Source organism: Girardinichthys multiradiatus, chromosome 4 (genome assembly GCF_021462225.1).
Source record: "Girardinichthys multiradiatus isolate DD_20200921_A chromosome 4, DD_fGirMul_XY1, whole genome shotgun sequence".
Taxonomy (NCBI): Eukaryota; Metazoa; Chordata; class Actinopteri; order Cyprinodontiformes; family Goodeidae; genus Girardinichthys; species Girardinichthys multiradiatus.
Genome location: NC_061797.1, coordinates 52,392,809 through 52,412,171, shown reverse-complemented (window position 1 = coordinate 52,412,171; position 19,363 = coordinate 52,392,809). Strand labels below are relative to the sequence as shown.

At 41.7% G+C, this 19,363-nt stretch overlaps 1 protein-coding gene across 1 annotated transcript in view; it reads right to left on the bottom strand.

The window, feature by feature from the left end:
- Positions 1-19,363, bottom strand: part of adamtsl5 (ADAMTS like 5) — a 94,275-nt gene that overhangs the window by 40,040 nt on the left and 34,872 nt on the right. The window contains exons 3-10 of the mRNA XM_047363161.1: positions 16,248-16,420; positions 14,990-15,050; positions 11,923-12,028; positions 11,279-11,406; positions 7,286-7,409; positions 2,927-3,013; positions 2,328-2,491; positions 250-457 (exon numbers count right to left, since the gene is read on the bottom strand). Of these exons, the coding sequence (XP_047219117.1) occupies positions 250-457; positions 2,328-2,491; positions 2,927-3,013; positions 7,286-7,409; positions 11,279-11,406; positions 11,923-12,028; positions 14,990-15,050; positions 16,248-16,420 (1,051 nt within the window). The remainder of the gene's footprint in view (positions 1-249; positions 458-2,327; positions 2,492-2,926; positions 3,014-7,285; positions 7,410-11,278; positions 11,407-11,922; positions 12,029-14,989; positions 15,051-16,247; positions 16,421-19,363) is intronic.

Genomic DNA, 19,363 nt, shown 5'->3' with positions numbered 1-19,363 from the left:
GCCGTTTGAAAAACAGAATTATTAACATAACGATTATTTAAATAGAGTTAGTAATTTCTGAGAAAATTTAATTAGACCTGGGCGTTATTTCGAATACATTTCAAATGATGTATTAATTTGTGCAGGGCTATCACATAAAATCCCCACACATCCCCTGCATTGAAGTTTGTGGTTGTAATATGACAAAATGAGAAAGAAGCCTGAAGGATTTGAAATGACTTTGAAAGAATTGAGAGAGTAAAGACTTACACCAGTGGGGTCTCTGGGTAGTGTTTGGAGGTGCCCTGGTGGTAGTGGCAGAGGTTGTGGTTGAAGTGGTGGGTTGGATTCTGGGGAAGTAGCTGGCTGTATGGTGAGCCTGTCGTAAAGGGCTTCTCCTCCCATGGTAGAGGGCATACTGGTCAGGTGGAAGCCAGTACTCGTACTCAATTCCTGAGTTTGTGTCTGTTGCCAGAACCTGATCACAAGAGGACGGAAACATGTGAGAAAGCCAAATTCAAATAAAGGTAAAGAATGAGTCAGGCAATAAATTGGTGAAGCTATCTGTTAACCAACCAAACAACCAGCCAATAACTTTCTCGTTAAAACGCTGCTGTTCCAATAAAATCTCAAGTGCATTTTTGAAAGTGAATACATTTGCGTTTTTAGTCAGGCACAACTGACTGAAATAGATTCAAAATAACATTTAATGACTTTTACATGTTGATTTTCTCCACAGCGATTCCAGTAATGCTTCAGGGCAGATTCTGAACTGAAAGAACAAAGAACCAGTCTGGAGTACCACCACAGAGCCCCATCACTAGCTGTAGAGGACAATGGTGCCTAGAGGTGGCTTGTCTCATAGTATTTGGCTCGTTACCTCTGCAAAGAGATGTCTTGATCCCAACAGCATATTTAAAAAAATGCTGTTTTAAACCATTAGTGTTTATGAACATTCATTATAATGCTGTCTGGTATATCTAACCTCTGAGTTGCATTTATAAAATACACATGAAATGGGAGATACCCACACTGTTTTGAGCTAAAGGCATTGATAGCAGCTGGGGATTGAAAAGTTTTTATAAATTCAGTAATTAAAACATGGATTGTGGATGCAGCTCTATCCAGTCCACCATTCACTGTTCAACTAGCGATATGCAAACAACCAGCAGGAAGAAGATGAGCTCATGCTATTCTGGTGCCAATTTCTCTTATTAAAGTTGAGGCTCAGCATTTTCATTGTTCTCTTCTGAATTAGGGAGACAAAACTTTATGCTAACTTTGGAGATTTCAAGATGCTGCTCACCACAGGTTAGAAGATTATTCTTAATTCCCATAAACCCACTCTCATCCCCCTGATAAAGTCAGCTCTGTTCAGTTGGTGCTAATGGAGACACTGCAGTGAAAAACTCGTGCAAACCAACAAAACCAAACCAACCAACACCTTTCTCTTTATAGAGCTCTACATAACAAAAAATACATGTACACTTTTTAAAAATGATCCCAATCAGTTTCACACTTATTTGAATCAGAATATGCTATTTTTAATAACTGTACAGTATTTTTTCCTCATGTTGTATATGTGCCCTCACAATAGAGACTCATGTATTCTTTTTATATGTTTTACCTGTGTACCATTCACTTTGCTGCTGGAACACCGGGATTCCCACCCTGAGGGACCATAAAGGATATTTCTATTGTTCTATTCTATTTTCTATTCTATTCTAAGCAAGCACTAGCTCTGAATTAGCACTTGTTGATGTTCTTGGTGGAAAAATAAAATGCATTGACATGAATGATGCATTTTATGCAAAAAAGAGCAAATCCACAGAAGTCAATGACATAACCTCCTGTTTAACAGATAAAGCGGGATGATTTTTCTACATGTTGGACTGAACTTTACCTGGCGTGTGTCTCTTTTGCATGGGAAATGTGAATCTCCTTTCTGACAACACCATATGTTCATAAATTCTCCTAACAGTGGGGGCCCAAGTCCAGTCCACAAAGGTTCTATCCTGCAACTTTAAGATGCATCCCTTCCCCAGAATCTCCTCATCAGCCGTCATTCAGCTCTGCAGAGGTCTGGGATGAGCCATTCATTTGATATGTTGGAGAAGGGATGCATCTAAAGGACAGTAGCTCTCTAGGACTGGATTTGACTTGGGAATTCCTGTTCTAGAAAATGCTAGTTGATTTTCTTTGATGGTCATTTAGTTTTTTTAGAAACAAAATATTGTGCACCCTCTTTAATATAATTTGAAAAGCGTCCACAATATAGACTAAACTTGTCTACTCAGCAAGGCTTTCTGGCTAGTTCTCTGCTCAACGACATCTTTACTCAGCCTTACCATTAGATGAAGGTTTTCTTGGGTTGGTCCTGACACCTCAAAGCTCTCCCAGGTGTCTGCAGAGCGCCGGTAAAGCAGCTTGGTGCCAGCTACGTTGTACTCTCCGGGATCGCTGATCTTCCAGTTTCCATTGATCACAAACTGGGCTTGACCATTCTGCAGGGCTGGGTGATCGATGAAATTGATGGGAAGGGTGGAAAAATTTAGTGCTGTTGAACATTTTTTAAACTGAGTTGAATACTTCTGGTGGTGGACTTTTTGAGCTAAAGGTAAAGATTTCCGGATGACAGAGGCAGACATGTTCTCATGGCTATTTAAGGTAGTTTGGAAGGGCAGTTTCCATGACATGAGATGGAAACAAGTACCTGCTCTGCCCATGCCACCAGATACTGTCATTATGAGCATCCCCTTCCAAACCACAGTATGTGCCATTCTGGGGTATGTTGTATTTATGTCACCATAACAAGGATGAGAATAAATAACCTTAGTGATTATGTTACTTAGAAAGCAGATGAGCCTCTCCCCAGTCTCTGGGGAAACGGTGTAATAATAAGTATTACTGCGTATGAAGGGGACAGAGACAGGCTCAAACATCTTACCAAGATAGTTCTTGCTGTTATCGGTGACCAGGATATGAGTGGCTCCTGCTGGTATCATTGTCACTTCATTGTATCCGAAAGGCCCCCCTGGCAAATAGAGGTTTGGCTTAGTTTGTTTCTGTTCAAAGAAACATTTTTATTTAGGAACTTTTTTTTACTTTACTAAGAAGTAAAACCTCAAACACAAAATTCCCTCAGGAATCAAACTTTTTATCCAATTTGAATAAAAAGCTAACTCTGACTGCACTGTTCAATTGTTAGGATTACTTGGAGTGTATGAACCTGACTGTTGTGAAGTGCCTTGAGACGACGTGTTGTGAATTGGCGCTATATAAATAAAACTGAATTGAATTGAATCTCCTGGAACAATTTGCAACAGTAGTAGTTTAAAGCATTGTTGGGCACTGGCAAGTTCACGTAGCTTTTTCTGCTTTTTGTTGACAAAAACCTTCAATAAACATAATGTAAAATGGCTAATTTTGTTTCTTCGTGGGGAATATTATTGAAATACAGCCGCTCAGTCTGAGATTCTCGGACTCTCAGTCTTGATTTGATTAAGATCATCCATCTTTTTCTGCACAATTTCCCTTCGCAATATTGTCCCATTTTCACACACTATCTTATCATTTAGTGACTTGCTGATCCCTTTTAAGACCTTTGACCCAAATTATGAATTGCTTCAGAAAATTTTAGGATGTCCATTGTCAGTTTCAAACACCCACACATGAAAATGAATGGGATGCCTTTGGAATAATAAAGAATTGTCTTTCTATAGTTGTAACCTCCAACTATAGAATGATCTAAATAATAAATTAACTTGGACCTGCAGGGACTACAGAATAAACATCAGACGATCTTGTTTACATGGCTCAGTTAGGCTGTTCTCTATGTACATGCTTTTTGGTGGTGATGTAAGCAATGATTTCTACACAGATAACACACTCCTGTACATACCTAAAAACATAAACTCCTTCCCTTTTACTATTTTGTTCCATCCAGATTTATCGTTGGGATTAAAGAAAGAAAAGGGTGTCACAATAAACATGTTATTGATATAATTTAATACATAAAAACCATTGTCATCATTTTGACAATGATTTTTCTTGGTTTACAAGCCACTATAAAATGCACTGCTTTCAGCTTGTAAAAGATAACACTCTTATCATTCATCAGCCATAAGCTAATATTATTTCCTCTAAAAAAAAAAAAGGTTTATTGCGTATAGATATAATAGAAGAAAAATATTTCACTTTCTTCACTGCATGCAGTCAGACCATATATAATCCTTGAACCTTAAGGTGCCAGTGAAGGTAAAAATTGATCAGTGGTGCTTAGCCAGAATAGCTGGAAGGTCTTTATGTTCCTCCACCCCCTTCCTGAAATCTAACCACCGTAACTTTAAATCTGCTGTTAGCTGAAGTCCTTCTGGGAAGGCAGCCAGTCACTTTTGTGTTGCAATGCTGTTTCCATGGTTTATATTCATTCAATCAGGTAATAACACAGCGCTAAATAGGCCTGAAAGTCAAGTCAAGTCAAGTTTATTTATTTAGCGCTTTTCAGCAACAAGGCACTCAAGGCGCTGTACATACAGAAAAACATTACAATGATACAGAAAATCAAACAACAGATGATGCTTTCACAAATAATAGAAAAGTGGTCAAATAGAGCAACATCAGTTACAGACACCTTGGAAATGTTTAGACCCTTAGTGATGATCAAGTCCAAAATATGTCCCTGTTTGTGTGTTTGCTGTTTAACATGTTGAGTCAAACCAACATTTCTAAGAGTGTCACATAGATCTATTGGACTTCTGTCTTCAGGATTGTCCATGTGAATGTTGAAGTCTCCCACAATAATTAAACAGTCATAATCAACACAAATCACAGATAAAAGCTCATTAAAATCACTGATAAAGTTTGTTTTGGACTTAGGAGATAAATATTTAAGAACATGGTTCGGACCGGTTTCTTTACCTGGAGAGCCAAATATTCAAAAGAGTCAAATTTGCCGGGAAATACTTTTTTACACTCTAATAAATCTTTAAAAAAAGTGCCCCCCCCCCCTCCACCTTTTCTTTGCTGTCTGCTCTCACAAAGAAAATTGTAGTTTGGAGGCGTCGCCTCTATCAGAATGGGAGCTTCATTAAATTCATGTAACCATGTTTCTGTTAAAAACATAACATCAAAATCGTGGTCAGTAATGAAGTCATTGATTAAAAATGATTTTCCTGACAGATATCTAATGTTCAATAAAGTCAGTTTATATGACTTAGTTGCTGATATTAACTCTGTGTCTGGTTGTACCTGACAGTTTATGGCTTTTTTGATTGTTTATTACTGTCTCTTATCCTTTTAGCTTTGGTCTTTCTGTCACGTATAAGCACAGAGATTTTACAACTATCTCCTATTAGGGGCCCAAGTTTTTCCTGGACATGTTCATTTCTGATAGAGTTACCACTGGGGCCCAGACTGTATCACAGAGAAGTGATTTGAAGGTTCTGATTAGGAGGAGATAGATTAGGAGGTGGTGGAGGTCTGCGGCTTTTGGAAGATGTTGGTTTAGTAGCAGGGCCTCGGCCACGGGGGGTGTTGAATGGAGAAGATGTCAGAACCATTTGGGTCCTGATTTTAAGAGCTCATTTCATGTTATCAGAATCCAGTAAAGCTAAAACCGGGCTCAGTGGGGAGATGGGAGAGTTCTGTGAGGTCTGGGTCAGGGTCTGGGGTGAGGGGGATTTACCGGGGGTGTCGGTCTGGGTCTGGGTTTGCGGGGAGGGGGGTATAATGGGGGGGTCCACTTCTCCTGTGGATTTCAATGGGGAGACCTTTTGTGATGACCTCTCTTTCTCAGCCAACTGGCTGATTGTTTCTGCTGGAGCTGTTGGAGGAAGCGTTATCATTGTTGTTGATGCTCCATGTTCTCTGCTGAAGGTCGAAGCTGCTGGTGGATTATTTACTGAATAGAAGAGATTAGATGTGGGACGTCTGGCTCCTGGGTTGTTCAAACAGAAACCATCTGGCTTGAAGAGTTGTCTTTTTTCCCAAAAAATATTAAAGTTGTCGATGAAGTTCACAGTTATAGTAGCACATGTTTTTTCTAACCACTTATTAATCATCAGAAGTCTGGAAAAAATCTCATCTCCACAGAAAATCGGTGCAAAGGGTCCGCTGAGAAACACCTTGATATTGAGACCTCCAACAATATTCAGAAGACGAGTGAAATCCTCCTTCAATCCTTCTGATTTTTTCTTAGCTACGTCATCCATGGCTCCACAGTGTATAATAAGGTTTTCTAGAGACGGGCGTTTTTCTGTGATTGCAAGAATATTCTCTGAGATATCGGACACCACGTTACTGGTACCAATCAGAACTTCTGTGTTTTTCTTGTTGCAGAAGTTTTTAATCCCATCCACAGCTGTGTTGCCCACTATTAGGGTTCTTGGTCCGGTGGGGCGCTTTTTCTCTGGCAGCTTAGGAGAAGACTGTTTAGAATGAAGGTTGTTCTCAAACCTTTTATTGTTCTCAGAAGATGGATCATTTTCCTGGTTTTCATTCTGTAGTAGAACAAATATGTTCTGGAGGAGAACTCCATTATTTCCACCTGTCTCACTCCTATCAGTTGTTGTGACAGCAGCTCGCTGTCAAAGTCTCCTTTTCCCAGGGGAAACGGGGGCATTTCTCTGTAATTCTGGCCATTCTAATTTATTTAATTGCTGAGATCTTCCAGTGAGTCGTCCACCTTGATTTTTTGGGCACGCCCCTAAAACATGCCAGGTGGGTCTGCTGGTAGGTTTATTCTCAGTGTTCTGATTGCCGGCTGAGTTGTTGAGCTGGCTGTCACTGTTTGGGATCACAGGCAGAGTTGAATCATCGCTTTACCTCATATTCACCTCCACATTCACTTCTAGTCCATGGATTTTCATCTCCAAAACAGACAATTTCTGTAAAAGTTTATCGAAGTCCTCTGTGGTGAAGGGAGGCATTTTGTGCTGATTAGCTGGCGTCAAATTGTCCTGCTTTTGAGTTCGATTATAAAAACATCAAAATCCTTTAGAAAAAAAAAAATAATAATAATAATAATAATCCTTGGGAGTTGCTGGTAAGAAGTTGTTTTAGTCCAATATTTCCATAATTTTGGTTAAGCGATAAAAAGTTAGGAGTAAAAGAAAGCAAGTAATCAGGGAGGTTAGGAGAAAAGTGTCTGAACAGGCAGAGAGGCGGAAGCAGAATAACTGTTGCTTGTGAAAGGAAAACAAGGAACTGGAATTATCTCCATGCTGATTTTCTAAAACTGCTTCAGTGCATTCCTCAGAGACAGGGTAGGATGGTGGTATGTGGTATCAGTGTGTGTGTGTCCTACCTGCCTCCAGCCCACTGCTCTGGTACACACTCTTGTGGTGCAGGCAGGTGGTGTTGTGTCCTCCACACACCATGCAGGCATCTTCCTGCTGCTTTGAACCCAAGATGGAGTCACAGCCAGGCTTCTGCATAACATAGAAATGGAAAACCTTTCTGCTGAACATGCACTCAGCTGGGAAGCTTTCTTTTGCATCATATTTGTTCACCACTCCCCCTGCCAAGGGCTTGTGTCTCTGATAAATTATTTCCTCATCCCTCATTTATTGTGGAGAAAACCAGCTCCTCTGGGCCTCATCAGGGGACAAGTGGTTGGAAAGTTTTTCCTGCAAACATTAAAAACGACAAAGCTGGAGACAAAGACGACGAGCTGGATGGTTACCATCAGGGAGAACAACTTGTTGCTGGACAGATTACACTGGCTGCTTTCACTGTCTGCCTTCATCTCTGCAGAGCAAATTAATCAAGGGGGAGTTTACCAGGCAAGAGAGCAACAAGCTAGCAAACCCATAATCATCCTCTAAAGCCCATTTGAAGATACAAAATACCCCAAGAATCCGTGAGAGCACAACAAGAAATGAGCTCCTTGTGACATGGGAGGATGGGGTACATTGGGCCTTACAAAAGCTGAGACATTAGAACTGCAAAGCATGGAGTAAAAAATCCAAGAAGTGATCATCTGGGCTGATATAGCTAAAAGAGTGAGATAAACGTTCTGCATGGAGAATGTAGCTGTGAAAATAAATGTGGGAGGGCTTCATCATTTGGTGAAGGACTGCTTTGCTTATGTCCAGTATATTATGCTATACCATATGCCTCAAGGTTCTGGCACCCCTACCGTTTACCTTGTAAACCGTAGACATTAGATACAGTTAGAAATCCTACTTTGTTGCAGCTATTGTGAAATTTACAGTACCTTGCAGAAGTATTAAATCTTTTTGTCACGTACAACTACGCACTTCATTAGTATGTAGGATTTTATGTGATAGACCAACACATTGTAGTCCATAATTGAAAATCTATAAGTTGTAGAATATTTGGGGGTATGTCTCTACCAGCTTTGCACATGTTTCCCTATTTTTCTATGCAAAACAACTGAAGGTCAGTCTAATTGTTGGGGTGGTTGCACTTTTATTTTTAATTGTATCAAATCAGAACGGACTGAAATCGAATACAAGACACTCTTTTCACATTTTTATTGGCAAAGATAAATTATTTTCCTTCCAATGTATAATTACCTACTGGTTTTTGATGGTCTACCACATAAAATCCTAACAAAATACAATGAAGTACATAGACGTTTTTGTCCCTCTGAGGAGTCTTGACATACACTGCAGTCTATCCAAAGCAGCCATGTGTTCTTCAGGGTGATCTCAGTCTTTGACCTGTGGTCCTCAACACCAGCTGCAGGCTGCATCTGCTTCCTGTTTCAGGCTCTTTGCTGCTCTGACCTCTCCCAGCCTGACACTATGGCCCATAAATCTGTTTATTTACACCGAATGCCATAATGCACACACACACACATCGACATATGTAAACACAGACACATATTAATCCTAGTGCTTAGCTGCGTCCTCTCTGGTAGCAGATGTCTCTCCTGAGTATTATATATTGTGCTGCAGATGAATGTTCATTGCCAACCTTCCCCATCTGTTTGAGGGTGACCTGCTTGACTGGAACTGTGGACTCTGTGCTCAGCTGAGCTGTAATGCTTCCTGAAGGCTGCAGTCCACACTGATGAGTGCACTCTGGCCCTAACGCTCAGCATGGGACTCGCTTCTCCTGGGAGCTCTCGTCAGAGTAGTCAACATCAGTTATACCTCATCTTAGTGCAGTTTAACAGTGAAGAACAACATTTCCCAAACTTAACCTGCATTTAACTCTTATTACAGCCTTCTTTCCAGAAGTGAAAATTCTGTGATTTTTTTCAGGGGACTTTTCAGATCAAACGTGGGCACGAAACTCTGACAAAAAAGGTCAAACAACTGAGCATAACTGGTTTTCTTCATAGCCCAAGTTAAAGTTTATTTCTAAAGCAAATAAACTGTGTTATAAAATACGTAACTAAAAACTAAAAAACTAAAGCAAAGAATGAAACAAGAACTGATTTTAAAATAAAAGGAGCTGCATGACAGACAATTGTCTGATCATACAGCACTAGAAAACAATGAGAAGCTCTTGTGTAGAAATTCTTTTTGCCTGTTATGATTCTTGGGTGTTTGGGTTTTGGTTTTCATTTGTTTCCATCACTGTTTTTTCTGTACCAGTACCTAGTTTTTTGGTCCCTTCTCCTGAGCAGGTACGAACTGGGCTGAGTCAGGACTACGTGAGACATAAACAGACTGCTGTCCACTGATTGGCCATGGACCAGGAGAAATGAGAAGGTTTTCTAAGACGTGCAGGGAGACGTTAATAAAACTCAAGAGCGACCACAATAATATTAAGGACTGCAATAGCAGAAGCGGGTCAAACCTAAATACAATTTAACTATTTACTAATCATAACCCAGCCTGAAGGCTGAAAGAAAAGGAAAAGGACACATCAGCTTTCTGAATAACACGCAGGTAGGGGTCGCTGTATTTAATGACATCCTAAACCAGCTGATCACACATAAAATCAGCTGTTCAGATGCACAAGCATTTCCCCCAAAACATACAGACAAACCACCATGAAACAGCGGGTTTGGTTCTGATATTTATTGACAGTCCTTCACAGAACCAACATCTGCAGGAGGAGGGAGCAGGTAGAGAGCAGCTGCCCGTAATCAGACGGCCTCCATCGGGTAAAACTGGAGGAAGACCCGCTGAATCCACGGAGCACGAAGATCCAACATCCAACCTAAAACTTATCACTATGGCTGACAACTCCCTCATAAAGCCCAAAATGTTGAATTCTTCATGCAAACTTTGGAGCTTCACCATCGAGACAACTGTCTATACTCGCTTGTCCTTGCAGGGATCCAGGCTCCAGCAGTCATTGGGGGAGAGGTGGGGTACACCCTGGACAGGTCGCCAATCCATCACAGGTCAACACAGAGGGAAAAAAACCATGCACACACTCACACCTAATGACAATTTAGAGACATCATTGAACCTAACAGTCATCTTTCTCTGTGGGAGAAAGTCAGAGTACCCAGAAAGAACCAATGCATGCATGGGGAGAACATGCAAACTCTATGGAAGGACCCAGGCTGGGATTCAAACTTTAGGACCTTCTTGCTGCAAGGCAGCAGTGCAACCAACTCTTCCACCTTGCAGCCTCTCCTCTTTATCCAGAGAGCAGTGATTAATTGAATTAAACAGTTCATACACCAATAAGAACTAACACACTCTTAATCATTTAAAACAAGGGCATCTTTAAAGTACCATTTTATTTTAAAAAGAAGTAAAGAAAATTTTGGGTAGATAATTGGATTAACTAACCTACTTGACACATTAAAACATAAAATAAAAGATCTTAAAAGATGCTTTAGCTTTATTTATTTTGTAGGAATTGTTAGAAGAGCCAGTTATTGTGGCTTATTATTGACATTAACAGAAACATTGGATTTTTTGGTCCATCGAATAAAGATACTTAAATTAAGGGCTATAAAAAGCCATTAAAAGAGTGGGACTTTGTTGCTGCAATATAAGATACATTTATTATCCAATTACCAATAACTGTCATTTCTAGGATCAAGATAGTAATTTGACTATTAAACTTAATTTTAATTGATTTTAGTTGAATTTTCATGAGCAGAATAATAAGATAGTCAATCTATGTCAGAATGCTCTCGCCTAAACTAAAATATTAATATATTCTTGACCCAACACACATATCCATCACCTTCAAGTACATATCTGACAAAATTATTGTCTGTTTATGCTTTTTTAAAGTTTACAACTCTTATATGATGGTCTATTTTGACACATAAAGTTTAAAAAGGCTCTACACTACTTTTACTACACCATGTGATAAGACACAACTAATGCACACATCTGGGGTTGTTGGTATTTACCAGACAGCGTCCGTTGACACACACTGCTCCAGACTCCTCGTCACAGGTCGTACCGTCCAGCACGTGACCGAAGTTGTAGTAGAAGTTGTGTCCCAGGGCCAGGCAGCTGAGTTCACAGGGGCTGGAACCTGACGGGGAAAATCTGAAGTCAGTAAATCATTAGTTTTTATGGAATAAGAGGTGATGAAAGGAAACAGGACATGAGGGGGGAAAGAGAATGGGAGAGATCTGGAAGAAACTGGCAGGTATGACAGAAAATCACAATAACACCTGCAGCAGGCAGCACCTGTAAGCTGTCAAGACGTCCTAGCTCCAATAAAACTAACACAAAGATATTTCCAGTAGTTTCACAAATCTGAAGCCAAAAGCAACGCATCGTTTTATTGCTGCTAATACGGTCCATGGTATCGTGACAGGGCAGTTTGTGCCAAATATATGTTGTGCTTTTTAATCAAGCTTGTAGCGTTGTGAGATTAAATACCTGTAAAATAAAGGATTATGCATGTGTGAGAATGATTTGTATGGGCATCTGAAATAAAAGAATAAACCCAGATGTTCCCAGTCATGACAGACACTATGCAGCTGCAACCTAAACCTTCCGAAAGCAACCTGCAAGGGATAGTTCTGTTATTTTTCCTGCTGACCTCCAAGAAATGTGGTCCATCTGAAGGAGTTTCCTGACACCAATGGCCTGTTGTTGAAGGCAGCACACTGCATCTCTCTGAAATCCCCTGAGCCAGGGGGACACTCCTGCACAAACAGAGATATGCATCATGAAAATGCTGTAATGGAAGAACATTTTCTTCAAATTACCTTCAGAATAACCTACATCTGACAAAACCTCATATGTGAACCAATTAATTCAAATCAGATTTTCCAAAAAGCATTTTAAAGCTTCAGCTTGACAGCGTCCCTTACTGCCGGTGTCCACCACCGGGTTCGGGGATTGCCGCCGCGACAGGCACCGCAGACCTTGCGGCCGCAGCTACGGGCAGCAGCATCGACAATAGATGCGGAGAACATGGTCCACTCGGACTCTATGTCTCCAACATCCCTCGGAATCTGGTCAAAGCTCTCCAGGAGGTGAGAGTTGAATACATCCCTGGCCGAGGGCTCCGCCAGACGTTCCCAGCTGACCCTCACTATGCGCTTGGGCCTGCCAAGTCTCTCCGGCTTTCTCCTCCTCCAGCGGATCCAACTCACCACCAGGTGGTGATCAGTGGACAGCTCAGCCCCTCTCTTCACCCGAGTGTCCAAAACATGCGGCTGAAGGTCTGATGATACGACAACAAAGTCAATCATCGACCTCCTGCCTAGGGTGTCCTGGTGCCAAGTGCACTGATGGACACCCTTATGTTTGAACATGGTGTTCATTATGGACAATCCATGACTAGCACAGAAGTCCAATAACAAAACACCGCTTGGATTCAGATCGGGGAGGCTGAAGTCACCGAGGTGGTTAAAAAGCTCCGCGGTGGCAAGGCTTCGGGGGTGGATGAGATCCGCCCTGAGTACCTCAAGTCTTTGGATGTTGTGGGGCTGTCATGGTTGACACGCCTCTTCAACATTGAGTGGTGGACAGGGACAGTGCCTTTGGATTGGCAGACTGGGGTGGTGGTCCCCCTTCATAAGAAGGGTGACCAGAGGGTGTGTTCCAACTACAGAGGGATCACACTCTTCAGCCTCCCTGGTAAGGCCTACGCCAGGGTATTGGAGAGGAGAGTCCGGCCGATAGTCGAACCCCGGCTTCAGGAAGAGCAGTGTGGTTTTCATCCCGGCAGTGGAACACTGGACCAGCTCTATACCCTCTACAGGGTATTCGAGGGTTCATGGGAGTTTGCCCAACCGGTTCACATGTGTTTTGTGGACCTGGAGAAGGCATTCGACTGTGTCCCTCGTGATGCCCTGTGGGGGGTGCTCCAGGAGTATGGAATCGGGGGCCCTTTATCAGGGCCATCCGGTCCCTGTACAAGCGGAGCAGGAGTTTGGTTCGCATTGCCGGCACTAAGTCGGACCTGTTCCCGGTGCAGGGCTGCCATTTGTCACTGGTCCTGTTCATAACTTTTATGGACAGGATTTCTAGGCGCAGCCAAGGGCTGGAGGGGATCTGGTTTGGGGACCAGAGGATTTTGTCTCTTCTTTTTGCAGATGACGTGGTCCTGCTGGCCCCCTCTAGCCAAGACCTACAGCATGCACTGTGGCGGTTCACAGCCGAGTGTGAAGCGGCTGGGATGAAGATCAGCTCCTCTAAGTCCGAGGCCATGGTACTCGACCGGAAAAGGGTGGCTTGTCCTCTTCAGGTTGGAGTGGAGTTCCTGCCTCAAGTGGAGGAGTTTAAGTATCTCGGGGTCTTGTTCACGAGTGAGGGAAGAATGGAGCGGGAGATCGACAGACGGATCGGTGCGGCTGCCGCAGTAATGGGGGCGCTGTGCCGTTGCCGAAAAGCGAAGCTCTTGATTTACCGGTTGCTCTACGTTCCTACCCTCACCTATGGCCATGAACTTTGGGTCATGACCAAAAGAACGAGATCCCGGATACAAGCGGCTGAAATTAGCTTCCTCCGTAGGGTGGCCGGGCACTCCCTTAGAGATGAGGTGAGGAGCTCGGCCATCCAGGAGAGCTCAGAGTAGAACCGCTGCTTCTCCACATCGAGAGGAGCCAGTTGAGGTGGCTCGGGCATCTATACCGGATGCCTCCTGGACGCCTTCCTCGGGAGGTGTTCCAGGCACGTCCCACCGGGAGGTGGCCCAGGACACACTGGAGGGACAATGTCTCTCGGTTGGCCTGGGAACGCCTTGGGCTCCCCCTGGAGGAGCTGGAGGAGGTGTCTGGGGAGAGGGACGTCTGGGCGTCTCCGCTGAGTCTGTTGCCCCTGCGACCTGGTCCCGGATAAAGCGGAAGACGACGACGAGTATGAGTACGAGTACATTTTAAAGCTGAACTCGTCCTAAAACACATGTCCACAATCTTTTTTCCTAATGATTAGAGGACTCAAGTTGTTCTGTTGTGTTTCCAGATGCAACACTGAGTGATGGTGGATTTTAGAGATTTTCCAGACAACCTGAGCAGGTCAGTTGTTTAGGGGTGTTACAACTGATACCACTGAGAAAAAGGTAGAAATGCCAAACTGCGGCGTTATTTTGCAAGTGATCATCCTTAGCTGATGATGGGCCATCATCTACCCAACTAGTAGTACGTCCGTCTGTCCATCCAGTATTTCAATGTTTTTCTATTTAAAGCCTAACCTTGATAAAGTATATAATTCATAAAGTTTTGTTTTTAGAATTGGGACTGAGAACTTTGCTAAGGGTTGTATTTTACTACAATATCTGAGATATTACACTTATTGAGAGCTGCTTGAACATGTTTCAACTCATCTGTCAGTTTTTCCTTTAATCAATAAAGGACACAAGAAATGGCTGTCTAAACACACCCACACCCATCCCCGACAAATAGTCGATGACCTCAGCCAACAAAGCAGGTCTGACAGTTTGATTGTGTGAAATGTCTGCGTTTATTACACAGCAGTGCAGTGAAAGCTCGGGCCGATAAACATCAGATCACACCCTAAAATACCTCAACAGCCAGTCTGGCACTGCCTGAACACACCTAAGAGACCAATTTGTAAAGCAAGAATTGGCCATTGTTCTAAATTTTCAATGCATAAAGACAGTTTTTCATTCAGAGAAAAAACATTCGAGCTGAAGTGACCTTGGTGTTGCAGATCTTGTACTGTCTGGGATCTCCAGCACATGGTCCGCCAACTGGGTTTCTAGGAACACAGAAAAAGATCTTTATAGATTAATATCTTACAATCTTAAAGCAAAAGCATGTTTAACACTTAACCAATTAAATGCACATATCATCAGACTTAAAGCAGTGTTTCCACCCCTACTGTTGATAAAAAGGATCTTTTCCATTTAAAGAGGTTTGTCATAAAATGAACAGATCATTCCCAGAATCGGTTGTTTGATGATATATTTGAGCTCTGCTTTTGTCTGCAGGTTTAAACAGTCATGCAAATATGACAACCAGTTGAATTAACCAAAACCAAGAAATAAGAGCTGAAGTTTTTTGTTGTGTAAATCTACACGAGGTCAAGATTATGCACACGGGCAAAATCTTTTAATCTATTATTTTATGGTTGGTGATTATGACTGTCCTTTCAAACTGTCCTCGTCATTAAAGAAGAACTGGTGAAGATGTTCAGGAACAACCAGGAAGTACCAGGGCTGAGGTCTGTCATGAAACTGTTGGAAACCTGCTGCCACGGTTCACAGTGAAGTCGGATTTACATCACCATGGACAGAGAGGGTGCCAAAGAAGCATCTACAGATCTGTGAAAAAGTACTTGAGATTTGTTTTTAGATATTTTAAGATTTCTTCAGTTTTGGCTTTGTTTGTCTCAGCTTCTTTTCCCTAATAAATACAATCATTATTCAAAAACAATATTTAGTATTTACTCAGGTCATCTTTATCGGATACTAAATTCAGTTTGATGAGCCGAAACATTTTAAGCGTGACAAAAAAGTTACATCAAGAAATCTGTATTAGGATACATAAGTTTTAACAGTGTTGTGCCAAAAACAGTTAACAGCCCCCAACATTGAATCTGAGAACAACTTACCAACTTTAAAGCATGGTGGCATAGGTATCATGCTGTGCTTTTCAGAGAAAGAAGAAGGGGACGACTATGTTTGAAATTCCTTAAATTCATCTTAACAATAACAGCTGGTGAAAGATTTTAATCTCTCTAAGAGGAAGCTGATTTTTGTTGTTAACTCCAGAAATACACATTGTATTTGCCTCACAGGCCCGAGTCAACAACGACAGTATTTCACATTTATCAGAAACTCCAACAGATAACTCACTGAAGAACTTCAGGTATATATTTGAACACATGACAGATTATTGCAAATCTTTCTCCATTAATCTCATATCATGCTGTGTATTTCTGGCACAGTGTTACCTGGTGATGCAGGTGCGAGTCCGCACAGAGGCTCCGCCCCCGCAGCTGCGTGAGCAAACAGACCAGCCGCTCCATGACGCCCACTCGTTTCTGAAGTGCAGCTGTCGTCGTGCATGTCCTGAACGCCCTGATGAGGTGTCGCTGGAAGGACCCCACACAGAACTCCAAGAGGCCTGAAACAGTCAGAGAGTGAGTGCATGAACACAACTTTAAAGCTTTAAACATTGAGAGTTCAAAAGTTGAGTTATATCTTTAAACAATATTTGCCTAATATTGACATCTTAACACATTACTAATACATTTGTTAAGAGTTTGATCATCCAGTATATTGTAAGTATACTTTCTCTGAGTTTATCAGCAATCAGAATGAGAAAAAACTTTATTGCCAAGTAATGTTTCACAGGTACGAGCAATCTGCTTTGGTGGTGAGGTTCTACACATAGACAAACATACAGCTGACATAAATACATTTGGAAATATGTTAAAACAAAAGCAAGTTGTGTATGAATGTTATGAGAGAAATAGAGCACCGTGGCAAATATTAAAAATATAAAATAACAGCAATATAGAATGAAATGAAATAGTATTTACATGTGCTGAGATATTGGTACTATTTGCAAGGGGAAAGTGTCAGTGGGGGACCAGGCCTTGTTAATGAGGCTAGCTGCAGACGGGAAGAAGCTGTTTTTGTGGCGAGAGGTTCTGGTCCTGATGGGCCGCAGCCTCCTGCCAGAGAGGAGAGTCTGAAACTGTTTGTGTCCAGGATGGGAGGGGTCAGCTCTAATCTTTCCTGCTCACCTCTGAGTCCTGGAGGCATTCAGCTCCTGAAGAGAAGGACGATTGCGGCCAATCACCCTCCCTGCAGAGCGAATGATACGCTGCAGCCTTCCCTGGTCCCTGATGGTAGCAGTTTGATTGTGACAGATGGAGGAGGTGAGGATGGACTCGGTGATGGCAAGTTGCAGCATGAAAATATAATAGTCTCACCCACAAGTGGTACGAGTTTCCATAATATTATAAAAGTAATCATGTAAATGACAGACACAAAGAAGGGTAAAATAATGAAAAGAAAAAAAAGTGATTAATGGTTTTCAATATTTCTACAAATAAAAATCTGAAAATTGTGAGGTGAATTGGTAACAAGCCACCTTTTACTCCGGCAGTTAGAGGCCATCCAACTGGCATCAGTGGTTACCTAATTAGTAAATAGCCAAGATGCTCATAGTATCTCTGAAGGAGCTGCAGAGATACACAGCCAGTTTGACACAATCCATGTAGTGTCAGGGTTCGCTGGAGTTGTGTTGGACCAAGGTGCAGAGCAGAACGAGGTAGCCACATGGTGAATTAATGAGTATTTTTATAACAAGAAAGCAGAAACTTATATTTATTCAGGTCTTACAATACAGGTGGATAAATTAGGCTTGTATAAATCAGGACAGTAAAGAGGCAAGGAACAATCAGACATGACAACAGAATCCAGTGGCGAACAAAGAAACCCAGAGTATAAATGCTGAAGAAGGGTGGAGAATGGACTAATGAGCTAATTAGGAGGAATCAGGAACAGCTGGTGAAAGCAAACAACTGATGGAACGAGACTAATTAACACAGAAGAGCTGGGAGACCAGGGGGAACAACAGAACATCTAGGTGAACAGGAATAAGTAAACAATTAAAGGCCATAAATAGCGAGGAATCAGATCTATAAGGAAAAATAAACTAACTCATCTAACACAGTAATCCAAGGATGTAATCTAAACACAAGGATGGAATGAAGAATATAAACATGAACTGAAATACCTGAAGAATGTGAGAGAAAACAAACTAGGAACTCAAACTCGAAAACTAATACAGGCAGATCCTGGCATGTAGAGGACACAGTGGCAGTATCATGCTGTGGGGATGCTTCTCCTCAGCTCTAACAGAGAAGATGCAAAAGAGCTGATGGATAAATAGATGGAGCTAAATGCAAGGCATTCTTTAGGACACCAACGAAGCATTGAGAGACATTTTCCCCAAATGGAGAAGATATTGAACAATGGTGAAGATTCCCAGGAGTGGTGAGCCTAACACTCCAAAAGTGCATTGTGGATTCATCCAGGAGGTCATAAAAGAACCTGGATCAACATCTGTAGCTATGAACCCTCACTTGTCTAAGTTAAGGTCAGAGTTCATGTTTCAACAATCAGAAAGATAGACTGGTCAAAAGTGGCCTCCACTAGCAAAGATCAAGGCCAAAAGCACTGTTGACTAAAAACAACACAAATAAACACCTTAAAGAACACCATCAGTTGTGATCTTAAGTTAAAACACGCTTAGGATATGCAGCAAGACAATGATCAAAGGCAGAGCAGCAGGTGCACCTCTGAATGCCTCAAAAAACATTAAGGTTTTGGAGTGGTCCACTTAAAGTCTGTACATAAAGTTTATTTCAGATGTAGTGGCATGACCTTAAATAGGCTGTTATTCCTTGAAAATCCTCAGATATGGCTGAATTAATGTGGATTATCTTTTTCTGATCTTAAAATCTGATATTCTGAAAGATTTGAGTGAGAAAAACAAAACAAAAACAGAAGAAATCTGTAAGGGAGCAAATACTTCTTCACAACAGGAAGTAAAAATGATGAACTCATCTAACGCTGGAATTTAACATGCAAAAAACATGGAGAAAAACAACGTAGCACATGAGTGAAGAAAACCAGGACCAGAAATATTACGAATCACAAAAATCCCAACAGCAAAGATTTTATCTTTTTTATTACCTCCTGCTTTCTGTTCTGTGAATGGACTGATTGGATGCTCTGTTGCTCTGGGTAACGTCACTTCCTGTTCTCACTGTTGGACTCGGTGGATTGTTTGGTGTGTGAAGCTCTCTCGTTTGATCTGATTTCTCTCTACTGTGATATCTCTTACTTGTTCTAATACATAAACAAGTTAAAACACTTACTTTCTGTTGCTACATGTAACGTTTGGGGACTCTCTGTGTCTTACATGGTTTTTCTAGTAGTGGTAAGGGGTCGCTAGCTTAGCTTTAGCTCCACCATGGCTACCCGTTCTGCTGTTTCTCTCTGAGTCTCCTCCTCTCTCCTGCTCTCTGTGCCAGATGTTCAGTTACTCCTC